This window comes from Haliotis asinina, chromosome 12, assembly GCF_037392515.1.
Source record: "Haliotis asinina isolate JCU_RB_2024 chromosome 12, JCU_Hal_asi_v2, whole genome shotgun sequence".
Classification (NCBI taxonomy): Eukaryota; Metazoa; Mollusca; class Gastropoda; order Lepetellida; family Haliotidae; genus Haliotis; species Haliotis asinina.
Window position 1 is genome coordinate 52,788,230 of NC_090291.1, and position 16,333 is coordinate 52,804,562.

The 16,333-nt window shown below is 41.0% G+C and overlaps 1 protein-coding gene across 5 annotated transcripts in view; it reads right to left on the reverse strand.

Annotated features, from left to right (window-relative positions):
• The window catches only part of LOC137257888 (CD109 antigen-like), a 104,808-nt gene that overhangs the window by 37,481 nt on the left and 50,994 nt on the right, over positions 1-16,333 (reverse strand). For 4 of the 5 annotated variants that reach the window (XM_067795381.1, XM_067795385.1, XM_067795380.1 and 1 more), the window contains exons 15-18: positions 15,183-15,254; positions 14,707-14,904; positions 13,364-13,513; positions 12,235-12,372 (exon numbers count right to left, since the gene is read on the reverse strand). In XM_067795381.1, the coding sequence (XP_067651482.1) occupies positions 12,235-12,372; positions 13,364-13,513; positions 14,707-14,904; positions 15,183-15,254 (558 nt within the window). Of the gene's footprint in view, positions 1-1,180; positions 1,278-12,234; positions 12,373-13,363; positions 13,514-14,706; positions 14,905-15,182; positions 15,255-16,333 lie in introns of all 5 variants that reach the window. The other variant, XM_067795384.1, reaches the window with a different exon arrangement.

Genomic DNA, 16,333 nt, shown 5'->3' on the forward strand with positions numbered 1-16,333 from the left:
AGAGCAATGTTGTCTTCATTATGTCTTACTTTCATTGTGAGATTGGAACCCATGTTTCCATCTGCTTTTATCATGTACATCATTTGAGTTAATTGCTCTGGTTTGACAGTCAACATGTCTTGCTGATGTAGTACGGATGTGTGAAGGGTGAAGTACGCACTAAAATCTGGCAGAAACTTGATCTTATACAGAGAAATGGTGTAGGTTATGATGTACTAAAGCATTATATTATTCAGTTGTGCAAAATATAATTAGCTGATGCAAAGTATGATAATTAGTGTGAATTAAAGCCACATGAATATAGTTGCTGACAAATTTCTGATGCCACTGACATATAAGATGTCGTAATCAGTACTGTAGTCTGTACAGGGATTCTGCTGAATGAATCTTGTCTAGCTTAATAAGATTAAAGAGTCACTAAATCCTGAGATGAAACTCATGTCAGATGAGCAATCTTTACGATTACAGCTTCATCTTGAGGCCAAGTAGCTGAAACCCGTTTCAGCTGAGACACCATAGAACCTCACTGCAGCATCGACTCATATACACAATACCATGAATCACCCACAACCTAATCATATCTATTCATAATGCACACATTTTCTAAATAAAATAAAAATACATCTAGGACAGCATGTGAATTTGAAATTCAATGTTTATGAATTTTCATTTGCTATGATATTGATCTTTTAAGGTTTAATTTAAGAAGCCTTAGAGTAGTATATACAATGGGGGTTTTAAAACCCCATTGTATATACTACTCTTAGTCATTTTGTTGATAAGGTGCTAAAATGTTTCTTGTGTTGGTAGTGATTTCATCTGTCTGCTTCACAAATAGTAGCGCTCATGACAGTAATCTAGGGGGAGACCTACTGCAGAAGGACTCTTAGACAACTAATATATACAGAACATGTGAATGTGAAATACCTTTTGTGTTAGTAACTTCTAACCATCTTTGCCTGCAGCTACAGGGCAGTTAAACATTATAATGAGGATACAATTTTTCTGAATGTGGAATAAGGCAACCATAATCCAGAGGGAATGTTTATGCAATCATTCAACACAATTACATATACTGTTAGTAATTGTTAGTAAACTTACCTCTGGATTTGGGGGCAACCACAATCCAGAGGGAATGTTTATGCTATAAATTATACCTTTTGTGTGAATAAGTTCTTACCAGGAGCGACAGCAGCTACAGGTCCATCAAACATAATTTGATGTTTATTAGCTATCCCTTCAACGACCATCCCACTTAAATACACCAAGCCACTGTCCTGAAGTCATGAAACAAAATCTCAAGTTCCAAGTGATGTTCCTTACTGCCTCATGTTTACCTCGAACACCCACCACTTCTGAACATCTCCACTGACATGTCATACTGCTGCCCAATATGATTCTCCCTGTGCAGATACAAGATATTCGAAAATTCTTAAAAGAATTAATACAATAATTCAGTTGATGCTACTCATGATCAGTATCAGAGTCTAATGCGCATAGATATCTCAAAAGGGATTAGATGACATCATAACTGTGCCTACAAGAGGACCCACAGAAACAGAACCTTGATGAGGACATGACCAGTATGTCGTCTACAGGAAGGAGCCACAGAAATGGATCCCTGATGAGAACCCCGACTAGACCCCTTGAAGGACTCACACAAGCAGGACCTTAACTATTGTCCTCTACAAAAAGGACCCACAGAAGCAGGACATCGACCATTAGGACCTCTGCAAGAAGGACCCACAGAAGAAGAACCACTGAACATGATAGACACTGAAGGTCAAGGAGGTTTCCAAATATTTGGACCTGAGCATATCTAATTAAACATCAGAACAACTAATTGCAACAAGAGTTGCAAGACCAAGTATGGGTAAGGCATATTGTGGCAATGTACCAGTATCTCGCATCTTCATCCATCACCTCACTACTGAACCATTCCCCTTCATCAAAGAAAATGCATATACCAGTCTCAATATGGACGTTTTCTTAACTTGGGTTTGTAGATTCAGCTTTTCATCTTTAAATTCATAAGAAATAAATAAGCCTGAGAATATCCTGCACATGGTAAATGAACAGTATACGTACTGTTGATAAGAATCTAGTCACTACAAAAACAAGCAAACTGACCCCAATAACTGAGCTGATCATACACATGGATCCTTTATGACATTCAGTGAACATTTCTTAACTCCAGTATTCAATGCCAGGTTTCTACCAACAGAACCATCATTACCTTGTCTCACATCATTGATACCCACTGCCCACAGGCCCACAGATGGTTTGGTTTGTACCTCCATGACTAGGCCAGTCATAAACACCAGACCCAATCTCTAGACAACAGAAGAAACCCTAAAATGACTTGAAAATAACATGCTGCAGTAAATACTTTGATGAGCTGTCCTTTGGGGATCAGGCCAAGAACAGTACATTAGACTGCCAGGACGCATGGGTCATTAATATACCATAAAAACAAACAGTTGATTTAATTGTTGCACACTTATATCATTCAATCATTTTCACTGGCAATACCTGAAATTGTCATAAATCCAATTTCTCAGATGGAACGTGTAGTATATAAAATAGTGGTTCTCACTCACCTGACCCCCGTATCTAACCAAATGTTAGCTTCCCTTGACCCCATATTTTTGGGTTTGGGGCAGTATAGTAGGGTTAGCGACTATTTCGCCCATGTTAACTCCATGTATACATTGAAAAGAAAGATTAAACATAATGATTACAAAAATTATCAAAAGGGTCTGTTCGAAGACACAGTGCCCCAAGGGAGAATTTAAGAAAGATAGTGGTTGTGCTTCTCCCAAGGGTGACTGCATCAGTGCCTTCTCTCACCATGAGAGTGCCCTGCTCAGGTAGGCCCTTTTCAGAAACCCAACTGATATGATCTTGATCCCTTGCTTCACGAAAGGTGCAAGGGTCTCAAGTCCTTCGCTGCATGAAAGTTGCAAGGGATGCTCTGAGGCAATGGCAGGAAGCAAACTCACAATGCACAGCTGCGCAACTGCACATCATAAGCCGCACCACAAACCAATTATGCTATGGAGGGACCAATACCTATATCTTGGTTTAATGGGTCTATACTGAGATTATACTGTATTGCATCACGCAAGTGTTTAGTGCCTTGTGACGTCACTTACGTGTGTGGTAATATTGTTGGAAATGAAAAAAATGACTATTGTACATAAAATGGAGTGCGACAAATTACTTGAACAATTAACTGCAGAAGATAATGAACCAGTTGACCATAAACAAGACTGATAACACTGGCAACAGGCGGCAAAGCTAATCAATACCTTGGAATACAAAATTGCGAGCGGTGTCGGGCATTACCAAACAACTAACACAACATTCCATCTAATTCCAACCCAGTTTCATCACACATAACAATAATTAATACACACAATGAACTATTTTCAGGTTCAGGCAAATATTTGACATGATCTAATTGTCAGATTTTGAGCTCTTGTCAGCTCTGCCAAACAGTGACGTTGGGCTATTCTGAACAGTGATATCGGGCTATTCCGAACAATAACTTAGGGCTATTCTGCATTCTCGGTCTGTTCCAGACTATTCATTGGGCTGACGACCTCTGTGATGAGGATTTATGCTCAAGTAGTCATTTCATTAATGTTATATACCTGGATATACCTGTTATATCCAGGATTTTACTGAAATTTGTATGATGTAGTCAGTTCCTTTATATAGCTGGAATAATGTTGAGTGTGATGTTGAACATCAAATCAACCAACCAGAAACTGAAACGTGTAGCTAGGTCCTGTGCACCTTTTTTTCACTCGACGTTATGGGTAAAATGAATGGATTTGCTTGAATTCCAGGAATTGATTATAGTTGTGTGGTCTTACCTTAATATTCAAAAGTGTCTTCATCAAATACACTGATATACCAGGTACACGCCCTATAATGGTACAGTATAATAGTTTAATCATAACTCATACGTAGTTGATTGGAAAAAACAAGACATCCGAGTATTGACCGCCTGACCAGAAGGATCATGTCTGATAACAGAGCACACCACCCTTGTTCCTCTCGTAATCGCTTATATATGATAAAATCAATTCTGGAGGTCGGGGTTTGATTAATGTGGAGGCTCTTCATGATAGAATTTTATTGTGTACTTTTGCACGTATTTATTTATCCGATAATCCTCTGGTGATGCACGTCAAGACTCACGATGAAAGCAAGGAATTCCACAGCTATTTTAAGCGTGCCAAGGTTGTTGGACACAATTTGAAATTTGAAGTTGATTTTGTTGATGGCGATGTACTGCTGGACGGTACAGCGATGGGAGTAAACCAGGTGAACGTCTTTACCAAGTCGGTCCTTTGTGGAGAAGCTGTCTGAGAAGCCATTGCATCGTGTGTACATGCGGTGTGTGGAACAGAACAGAAATCCAACAGACTCCTTCGTCTGGATGAAGTCAGCTGGAAATATGAAACTGAGGGCTTCCTTTTCGCTGCCAGGACCAGTCACTTCCCACTTGCAATCTCCAAAATGTGAATATGAAATGACTATGCAATGAATTCACAGAGACTGCCCAATACCTTGTCAGTGGATGCCCTTCCTTGGCACAAACAGCATATCTTAAAAGACATGATGGCATGGCTCGCTGCTTTTACTATTGTCTCCAACATGTGTGTGGCTTTGACTATGAGGTCCATCCAAGGTATGACCCTGAACATGTCCAGGGCGTCCTGTACAGCAATGCGATTGGTAAGATTCAGGAAAAGCATGATAAATATGCGGACCTCACCTTTGAAATGTCTTGCTTGCATCCCAAGTACACTGTCGTCAGGCTCCCCATCATTCTCTGTGCCCTTTGTCTGGTACCTCCTGATCTCTTGGCGCAGATCAGGAGAGTGCCCGGGTTCTCCACCAGGAGCACAGCGCTTCTGACAATCTGGGTAATGCAGAAGGGTGCACTGTTGGGGAGCCTTCATATTCTCCGGAAAGTTCTTGGTGGGTTCGACTAGGCAGTGTTTCCTGGGAGAAGTCCCATTCACTGTCTGGGCTATGTGTAAAGGGGGCGAGGGCCCTGAGTTGACGATGTGCTTTACCAGCCTGACTGTGCCAGGATCACCCCAACCCTTTCTGCTGCATTTCTATCAAAATCTGTAATAAATAATAGTATTTTACAAGATGAACACTGCCAAGAAGAAACGACATACCAGGAGGAACCCATAAATGTCACCAGGAAGAGGAACCCTAAGTGAGCCATAGCCGGAGGAAAGGTGGCTAGCCAAGCACCATAAGGGTAACTACAGTCTGTAGGTGGCCCTACAGGCAACTCCTGCTGCCACTGTTGTCTCATTATTCATGCTATATAAACCCAAACAACCCAAACCACAGCTACCACCCTCACCTCTGGAGATCGACCCTCATATTATGTTATCACTAATTAAAATAATATTTCCAGTAATATATTTCATTTCTGAGGGAAAAACATTCATCAACAATGCATACCATGGCACAGTTGCTGGCCTAGCCATAGGATGCACTCGGTTGACCAAGATGGTACTCAAACAGCCGACTATCAAACTCGACTTCAACCTATAGTCATGGTAATGCTTACTATGAACCTGGGTATGGTGATGGCCACCAAGGACGTCCTTGTAAAACAAGGTATTATACCGGAGCATATTTTAAAGTAAATAATATAGGATGGGTGCAATAGCAATGATGATTGGCAGGGCTTTAGTGAATGCCCTAGTATTTTCCAGGAGCAATTACCTGTTCTCAATGTTGACATTAGTAGGTTTTTGAGTTCTGCTCTGAAAACGAAGCCCATACCTCTATTTTGAGACAAAGTCTGAAACGATTCCATGGAAACCGAGAAAATAATAAATCACAAAAACCTGTAAATAGCAAAAGGCACCACTTAGGGTCTGCCTAACACATCTGCCAAGTTTTGCATAAAAATATTGAATGGTTTTTGAGTTCTGCTCCGGAAATGAAGTCCACCCCACCATTAGAAGACCAAAACTTTCCATGTAAAAACAAAAAAGAACAGAAATGCCAAAAACCTATAAATAGCAAAAGGCACAACCATAGGTTCAGATTATTATCTACCAATTTTGGTCTAAAAATATTGAAGGGTTTTTGAGTTATGGTCTGGAAACAATATGGTTATGGACAGATGGACGGACGGACAGATAGATGAGGTGTTGAGTATATCCTCTGCATTACATGCCGGGGGGATAAAAATGAGCTTCTGAATACCAGGTGACAAGGTCAACATGTTAGCTCCAAACTGTGAGTGAAGAATCACCTGATCACCAGAAAGTATTTTTTTGCATCAACACAGCCTCGTCCTGGCAGTCTATCTCATTGGGGTTTAGAGCGACAACTTTAATTCTGGGTTGACAATACACTGAAAATACATGTGCATTTATCAATGTTGCGTATCATCACACAACTGGGATCGACACCTTTAGTAAACCTCGACGTGGTCTATGTAGACAATCTTTACACTACTGGATCCAAACTTATTTTCCCAAGCCTTAATCTAAGCCTTGTAAGCTTCAGACACACTGATTGAAAACTATCAAAAACCCAATTATAACTTTTTCTCATAATATACATTATAGACACAGAATGGGGCTGTACCCCGTCATAGAAGAAGTGACGAAAACGATGGAACCAGTAGACGGATTTCATTTATAACAGTTGTGTCAAATAAATGACAACTAGAACAAGACCGAGTATGTGTAGAGCATTGTATAAGAAGTACCACAGATCTGTTAATTACGTGGATGGCATAGACACAGCCCTAATGGTAATCAGCATAGGGTTAGGCAGGGTTGGTGTTGGGTTACTGCCCACCATTGTAGCTGCACGTACAGTACTGTGTCTCGAATTAGTGGTTGAAGCAACAGGATTGATGGGATTAACACTCAGATATGTGTCCCACAAAATATAACGCAAAGCAAAGAAACATGATGAGATCTAGCCGAAGCAAAGTTGAACACAGTAGATCACCATATCTCCTCTGCACTCACAGATAATAAAATTTTAGAGGAGGAGTTTCATTTGGTGTTGTCGGAAATAGACAAGTACAGCAACATGAAACGTGATATCTGGAGTAGGTCTCGTAAGAGCACCATCATCAGCGAAGACGTGAAACAAAAAGTACACAGGACAAGGGATACAGCAGGCTCCCCATGCCTTTCAATTTAGACATAATAGAAGATACATGCTGTACTGTTTTGCTGAGGTCACCATAACTGAGGGACTTATTGGGGGGATGCAGTAAACATTGGGTTCTCCTAATGAGAACTAGTTGCTAACCCCGCTAAACCCGAAAATATGGGGTCGAGGGAAGCTAACATTTGGATAGATATGGGGGTCGGGTGAGTGAGAGCCGCTATTTCATATACTACTGAACTGACAAATGTTATGTTTGTTTGCTTGTTGTTCAAACCCATCACTGATTTCATCATGAGTTTCTATTTACAGAAATGGGATATGACAACATTCATCAACCACAACAGGGAGGCTGCCCATCAATTTGTCATCTCATGGGATTCTGAAGACCATCTCTATCCCCGATCTTCACTGGCTACTGATAAATGATGTTATTATAGTTGTGGATATGTTCTATTTGAAGTAGTTGCTGGATCTCCTCATCTTGTGATGTTCTCCACACCAACTGAATTACTCTTCTGCAAAACAGATCAATTCATTCTTTCACTTTACTGAATGAACCAGCAGTCACACTTACTGGGTAAGGAACTAACAGTAAGTCTTGCTGTGTAAGGAACTAGCAGTCAATCTTGCTGGGTAAGGAACTAGCAGTCAGTCTTGCTGGATAAGGAACTAGCAGTCAGTCTTGTTGGATAAGGAACTACCTGTCAGACTTTCTGGGTAAGGAACTAGCTGTCAGTCTTGCTGGGTAAGGAACTGGCTGTCAGTCTTACTGTGTAAGGAACTAGCAGTCAGTCTTGCTGGGTAAGGAACTAGCAGTCAGTCTTGCTGGGTAAGGAACTACCTGTCAGTCTTTCTGGGTAAGGAACTAGCTGTTAGTCTTGCTGGGTAAGGAACTGGCTGTCAGTCTTACTGTGTAAGGAACTAGCAGTCAGTCTTGCTGCGTAAGGAACTAGCAGTCAGTCTTGCTGGATAAGGAACTACCTGTCAGTCTTTCTGGGTAAGGAACTAGCTGTCAGTCTTGCTGGGTAAGGAACTGGCTGTCAGTCTTACTGTGTAATGAACTAGCAGTCAGTCTTGCTGCGTAAGGAACTAGCAGTCAGTCTTGCTGGGTAAAGAACTACCTGTCAGTCTTGCTGTGTAAGGAACTAGCAGTCAGTCTTGTTGCGTAAGGAACTAGCTGTCAGTCTTGCTGCATAAGGAACTAGCAGTCAGTCTTGCTGCGTAAGGAACTAGCAGTCAGTCATGCTTGGTAAGGAACTAGCAGTCAGTCTTGCTGGGTAAAGAACTAGCAGTCAGTCTCATTGCGTAAGGAACTAGCAGTCAGACTTGCTGGGTAAGGTACAAGCAGTCAGACTTGCTGGGTAAGGTACTAAGTTACTGTCGGAAATAGAAAAACAAATTCTTTGTTTTTCAATCTAATCTTCAGTTTATGTAGTTGATATCTGAAAGTCTGAAATATCTGTTATCCTATGTTTGGTGTAACTACATTTTCAGTGGTAAGGAGATAGAAAATGTAGAAAAAGGATTTTACTGAGGAGAGATTAGTGCCAAAATGGGCAATATCCTATCACAAAACCCACTGACTGTCCTGTTAGGCCAACGTGGTAACTGTTTCCTGTGAAGAAAACAACATATCCACAGAAATAAAGGGTTGTCCACGTCAAGAGATGGTCATTACAGACAACACAGGTCAAAACATCACACTGCACAGTGTAAGGAGATAGAAAATGTAGAAAAAGGATTTTACTGAGGAGAGATTAGTGCCAAATCCCACTGAATGTCCTGTTAGGCCAACGTGGTAACTGTTTCCTGTGAAGAAAACAACATATCCACAGAAACAAAGGGTTGTCCAGGTCAGAGATGGTCATTACAGACAACACAGGTCAAAACATCACACTGCACACATGCACGCAAACTTGACTACAAGAGTTGGAACTATTCCAAGTTTTTCATCATTTTTCTGAAGCATCATGACAGCTTGTGATACTTCACACGAATTGTATGCAATATGTTTAGGCGTGACATATTGTTACAACACTTGTGGCTAGAGTGAAATAAGCTCCCATGCACATTATCATAGATACAAGAAGAGGGTATTACTGTCCAGAGGCATCATAAAGGCATCCTCGTCATCATAGTAAAACACAGGGGTTGGAGCCTCTTCTTCAACAACTAAGTCTGTCATGTACACCAATCCTTGTTTCTACATGGAGCAACAAATCAAGAAAAGTTACTCAGATATAACATCAAGGGTTAATCAGTCAAACTTGCTGGGTAAGGTACTATCAGTCAGACTTTCTGCATAAGGGACTAGTAGTCAGACTTGCTTGGTAAGGGACCAGCAGTCAGACTTGCTGAGTTAGGTACTAGCAGTCGGACTTGCTCCATAAGGGACTAACATTCAGACTTGCTGGGTAAGGGACTAGCAGTCAGATTTGCTGGTTTAGGTACTAGCAGTCAGATGTGCTGCATAAGGTACTAACAGTCAGACTTGCTGGGTAAGGTACTATCAGTCAGACTTTCTGTATAAGGTACTAGCAGTCAGACTTGCTGGGTAAGGGACTAACATTCAGACTTGCTGGGTAAGGGCTAGCAGTCAGACTTACTGCATAAGGTACAAGCAGTCAGACTTACTGGGTAAGGGACTAGCAGTCAGAATTACTGAGTAAGGTACTAGCAGTCGGACTTGCTGGGTAAGGGACTAGCAGTCAGACTTGCTGGGTAAGGGACTAGCAGTTGGACTTGCTGGGTAAGGGACTAGCAGTCGGACTTGCTGGGTTAGGTACTAGCAGTCACACTTACTGAGTAAGGTACTAGCAGTCAGACTTCCTGGGTAAGGTACAAGTAGTCAGACTTGCTGGATAAGGGACTAACATTCAGACTTGCTGGGTTAGGTACTAGCAGTCAGACTTGCTGGGTAAGGGACTAGCAGTCAGACTTGCTGGGTAAGGGACTAGCAGTCAGACTTACTGAGTAAGGTACTAGCAGTCAGACTTGCTGGGTAAGGGACTAGCAGTCAGACTTGCTGGGTAAGGGACTAGCAGTCAGACTTACTGAGTAAGGTACTAGCAGTTAGACTTGCAGGGTAAGGGACTAGCAGTCAGATTTGCTGGGTAGAAACTTCCAGTTAGACTTGGTTCATCAGTTATCTCCCTTAGCTGAAATAGTGATCAGAAGTTCTTTGTTGCACAGTAGCTGGACTCAATCAGTTCAGGCATTTCACTACATTAGAACTGACTGCTTTAATACGATAACAGCCCATTCACACCTCTTCCTAAACACTCAAATCTTGTCAGCGTAACAACACATTTTCCCCAGCTAATATCTGAAAGAATTGAATGAACTATTGTCAGCACATTCTCAAAACACTGACTGAATACAATGCAACTACAGTCATCTTCTCTTGCCTTCATTTCAGGTAACTTCTGGTTTGCTGATTGTGGGTAATAAAAGCACACACTTTGGACACTTGGGAAGTCTTTCACGCTGATACATGACAGGACAGGTGACAGAATCCTTGTTCTGTCTTGAATAAAATACAACTGACTGTGCCCCTCATGCTTTGAAATAGGAGCATTGGGACCTTGATCATACATAGAGGTCAGGTGGGGTATCACACTGTGTGACCTGCTACAGTACATAGGCTGAATCCCACCTTGAGAACTTGTAGAGTGAAGCCCTTCTAATCAAGACAGTGCTTTTACCAGGACCTGGATTGACGAAATGTCTTGTACAATCCATATGAATAAAAATCTTTCCAATGAATTGCTTTCTAACTCAAATACAAATAATTGCAGTAATCAAAATTGCATGTGCCATTTGCATACCTGGCTGTTACCTGAGCTGATATCACATTAATCTTGCAGTATCAAATGAAAATAATGATGGTTTGTTAATCAACTTTTATATTTTGACAAAAAATCTAACAAACATCTGCTGAGTTGGTGTGTATTTCCTACCTACTTTGGTGTTAATTTGAGTCATTTACGATTATTTGTTTTTGAGTTATAGTGCAATTGACTGGACTGTACACAAAATGACATCACATTTCAGTCTGGAAAAAGAGTACATGGAGTAGAGACACAGCAGCCAAATCAAGCACAGGACTTGCATTAGGCTAAATGGCTAGGTCAAGTTTGGGAAATCTAAACATGGCAACAACATCAATTCTGGAAAAAACAAAAAGCAGCTAATGGTGAACACATGGTTGATTATGTATTGGTCCTGGTAGACAGATGTCACTGTGATCTGTTCAGTCCGCCTTGTTTTGCATCTCTCTCAATGCTTTTAACATATGTGTTCACAGGAACACTGACACAACATAACAAAGTTATCATCAATACCAGTTTCATTATCAACAGAAATATCACACACACCATTGAATCTGCAAAAGACAGATGGTAATTTACTGGAAAATACAATTCATGTAACAGAGGTACCATTGTATACATAGTTACAGTGTGGGAAATACACAAACCAGGTGACTAGACTCAACAGCCAGACAGAGGACCCATACTGAATCAATGAGTGTGTTATAAAAGTATTAAAGTGAAAGTTGGAGCATTAGAGCGAAACTCTCAACATTAATCACCAAAACACATGGAGGTAGATCTTGCATTACTGACAATCTCCATCATTTGTGTGAACCAGTGATAAATAAATGCTCATATCAGAGAGACAACATTCCTGTCCTGGTATGACTCCTTGCTGCATGTTTACCCGAGTCTAGAATTGGGAGTAAGTGAGTTTAGTTGTAAGCCACTTTCAGCAATATTCCAGCAATATGGCGGCAGTCTGTTAATAATCAAGTCTGGACCAGACAATCCAGTGATCAAGAGCATAAGCTTCAATCTATGCAATTGGGAACCGATGACATGTGTCAATCAAGTCAGCGAGCCTGACCACCCGATCCCTTTAGTTGCCTATTATGACAAGCATAGTCGCCTTTTGTGGCAAGTATGGTTTGCATTATATTTAATCTACCCTGGATCTTCACGCGTCTTTAGCTATGGGGGACAGCCCAGCCTATAGTCTGTGACCGTTGGCACTGACCTTGAGTACTCCTCCTGCACTGGTGGGCAGATCTGATTCACTTGGGGGAGAGATCGATTTATGCATGATCTCTGGCCTCCCAGTGTTGTCTGTGGTGGAAGTGTCGCCCAGGCTCAACTTGTCAAAACTACTGATCACCTGTTCAAAGGATATGAGGAAGTGACTAAGGTTTTGTGACACTTTTAGCAAAAAATCCAACAATATCATGCTGGGATACAACAGAAAAATACTACACACCATGTACCCATGCTGGGAACTAAACATATGCCTTTAATGTGAAGATTGAACACTTTAACTGCTAGGCTACCCTTTCATCATTAGTTCATTAGCAGATGCTTCACGAGATAAATCAGCTGTTTTAATTGAAACAATATTTCAAATGTCGTTTGGAAAAATACATCAGTGAATGCATGTGAGTGATTGAGTTTAGTTTTATGCCTCTTTTGGCAATATTCCTACAATATCATGTCGCACCACACAAGAATCGAATGGGGAATTGAACCTGGGTCTACGACGTGATGACTGAACGTTTTAACCACTAGGCTACTCCATGGCCCCATATACATCAGCAACAGACATCATAATAGTGCTTTGATGTTGAGATTTTCCAAACAAAGTCTTTGCAGTTTTGTGTGAACTGCCATACCATCATCTTTACGCTTTCAAATGAAGGCCATAAGTGAGAAAATGAGTATGTCTGAAGAATTTCTATTTCAGAACATAGAGACATCAGCTTGGAGTTGTTGTGAGCTTCAATGTGGCAAACTAAAACATTAAGTATTATTTTTACATATTGGATCACCACAGAACTGGTGCCGATTGCTGTCAGGTGACAATTTTCCTCTACATTCAACCATAACAGTCTTCTTTGTATATCTGATCCATGGTACATATATAGTTTGGTTCTATGTCACTTTTAGAAATAGTCCAGAAATATCATGACAGGGGCCACCACAAATGGACTTCATGCATTGTACCCAAGTGAGGAATCAAACCTGGATCAGCGAACTGGTGGCTTTAACCACTAAGCTATACCACCACCCTCGATAACATAAGTCAGCAGTGCTCAAGTGATTGCCTACTATGGTTTCCCTGACATTCATGTTCCTGTTGTTGTGTAGGTACTCACATCGATCTCTGTGATGTCGTTGCCAGTACCCAAGAGCAGGACACTCTTGTCCACACCTAGAAGGTAGTATACGCTGTTGGGTGCAGAGGTAATGGTTAGATCAACAGCTGTACCTGCTCTGCTCTGTTCAGCCGAGAAGCGCAGTCCTACCTGAAACAGCACACAGCACTTCATTACTAGCTGGGTTCAAGGGGTGTCTTCATCCATACAGAGAATGTGCAAGCTTTTGAGTCTTAGACCTTCATCTTCTTGCATTGATATATGTCACATCAAAAACAGCCTTTCACTATCTAAATAATTTACTACTTCAGTTTGTGAACAGTCAGGAGCAATGTCTTCAGCATAAGGAACTACAACTTAACCGATACTACATCTTTCGTCATTTCTTTGAGAAATGGTAACTCAAGGCATCTCTATTGTCTCAAAGAATTTTGTTGAAATTTCATTGCTTGATTTCACATTTATGCTACCTAATCTGGAAGAGATACTTGACTCAGGGTAGGTTTTATCAGTATCATGATGTCAAATTTTGCAAAACTGAACACCTCAGTGATGCTGTTCCTGCTACAGTGTTACGACACCTCAGTGATGCTGTTCCTGCTACAGTATTACGACACCTCAGTGAATGCTGTTCCTGCTACAGTGTTATGACACCTCAGTGATGCTGTTCCTGCTACAGTGTTACGACACCTCAGTGATGCTGTTCCTGCTACAGTGTTACGACACCTCAGTGAATGCTGTTCCTGCTACAGTGTTATGACACCTCAGTGATGCTGTTCCTGCTACAGTGTTACGACACCTCAGTGATGCTGTTCCTGCTACAGTGTTACGACACCTCAGTGAATGCTGTTCCTGCTACAGTGTTATGACACCTCAGTGATGCTGTTCCTGCTACAGTGTTACGACACCTCAGTGATGCTGTTCCTGCTACAGTGTTACGACACCTCAGTGATGCTGTTCCTGCTACAGTATTACGACACCTCAGTGATGCTGTTCCTGCTACAGTGTTACGACACCTCAGTGAATGCTGTTCCTGCTACAGTGTTATGACACCTCAGTGAATGCTGTTCCTGCTACAGTGTTACGACACCTCAGTGATGCTGTTCCTGCTACAGTGTTACGACACCTCAGTGATGCTGTTCCTGCTACAGTGTTACGACACCTTAGTGACTACTGTTCCTGGTACAGTGTTATGACACCTCAGTGAATGCTGTTTTATGAGGAGACCATGGCCAAGTTTCAATTTGTGGTACTGTAAGAAGTAACTCTGAGAATATTATTCTCCCACAAGACATGTTTTACCTGCAACACATGATTCTGTAATTTGAACTGTCTCAGCTCACCTGATTATCAAAGACACTGGACACTTCTATGTCTTCTGAATCGGCTATGACCTCTGACATTGTCCCATTGTCGACAATGCCATACACTATGATCTTGGCCATTGGTGACATTGGTCTAGTGGCTGTTAGGGTGTGTGTTAATCCCGTACCTTGCATATCCAGCTTGCCTCCTTCTACTATTACACCTCGAGCAAGTACCTGTTGACATTTTGAAACTCATACGTGCCTACTACAATCACCATAAAAAATTGAAAACATTCACAAATAAACTTACAATTTCTTTCATAAATGATTTTCAATGGCATCTGTGTCTGGGAAGTTCTGGGAAAAACTTAAAGGATTTTTTTCAACACATAATCCTCTCTACAGATACAACAATGTGTTCACAACCTTGTCTATAACATGCTGCAACACATCTAGCAAAATTATTTGTATAGCTTCATAGTTGTAGACTCCAACAATGTATCTCTACTCACCATGTAAGCAACATGTCTTAGAGCAGCAGTGGACGTGATAGCTATGTCAAAGCTGCTGCCAACCTCAATTGTCTGAAATGGAAAACCCTTGTTTTGTGTGTAAAGTCAGACATCCTTGGCATATAACATTGACGACGTCATCTGGACCTGACAATGTAGTGATTTGTTCTTTTATTACCAGGGCCAAGGAGGATGGGCAAGTAAACCATAGCTCTTCATCTCAACAAGGAGGATGTGCAACTATATCATAGCTCTTCATCTCAACAAGGAGGATGTGCAACTATATCATAGCTCTCTATCATAACAAGGAGGATGGGCAGGTATACCATAACTCATTATCTTAACAAGGAGGGTGGACATTGGACTGACTTTACAACAGTCTCAGAGATTGATGTCAGTTACACCAGAAGCCACAGAGGCACCACAATATAAATGACAACTACACAAAATAGTGATCACCATGATCCTACTTGCCAAATGAACAAATGCGTTTTGTTTACAATGTTTATTTTCCTAAAAAACAGTATCATATTTATGATATTTAGTATATTGCCAATGTGATGCATTCCAAAGCCCGTCCTGAGGTACGTTGTATAAGCAGTATATAAATAACTTCTACTCTTTCTGTCAATGATGACCCTCACAAATCTTAAAAGGATGGATTGAAAAGTACACTGACCGAACAGATTAGGGATCATGAAAGAACTTTTGTAAGATGGCACAAAATTTGTGTGTATAGGTTAAACTACAGAAAATATCCCCGAAAATATTATTGTTCTGAAACTTTACATTTCTGTAGTTTTCTGTAGGTATTTAGATGCCATTTGTAACTTAGGGGTGTCAACCAGATTATTTTCAAATCATCTATGCTTCATTGGGAGTTGCTTTATGGCTTGGGTGCATAAATTAGCATCCATTTTGAAGGTTTACACAAGAGGGTAGACTAATACATGGTGCCACCTCACAAGCAGCGATGTATCGTCATTATGAAAGAAAGAATCCAGTGTTAAAATGTGAGTTACAGAACACAGACTGAATGAAAGTTTTGACAGACACCACCTGGTGAACCTGATGAAGGAAGAAAGACTGTAGAGATGTGGATCATGATAGAGCACACCTTTTATTTAGTCCATGGAGACGTACATGTATGG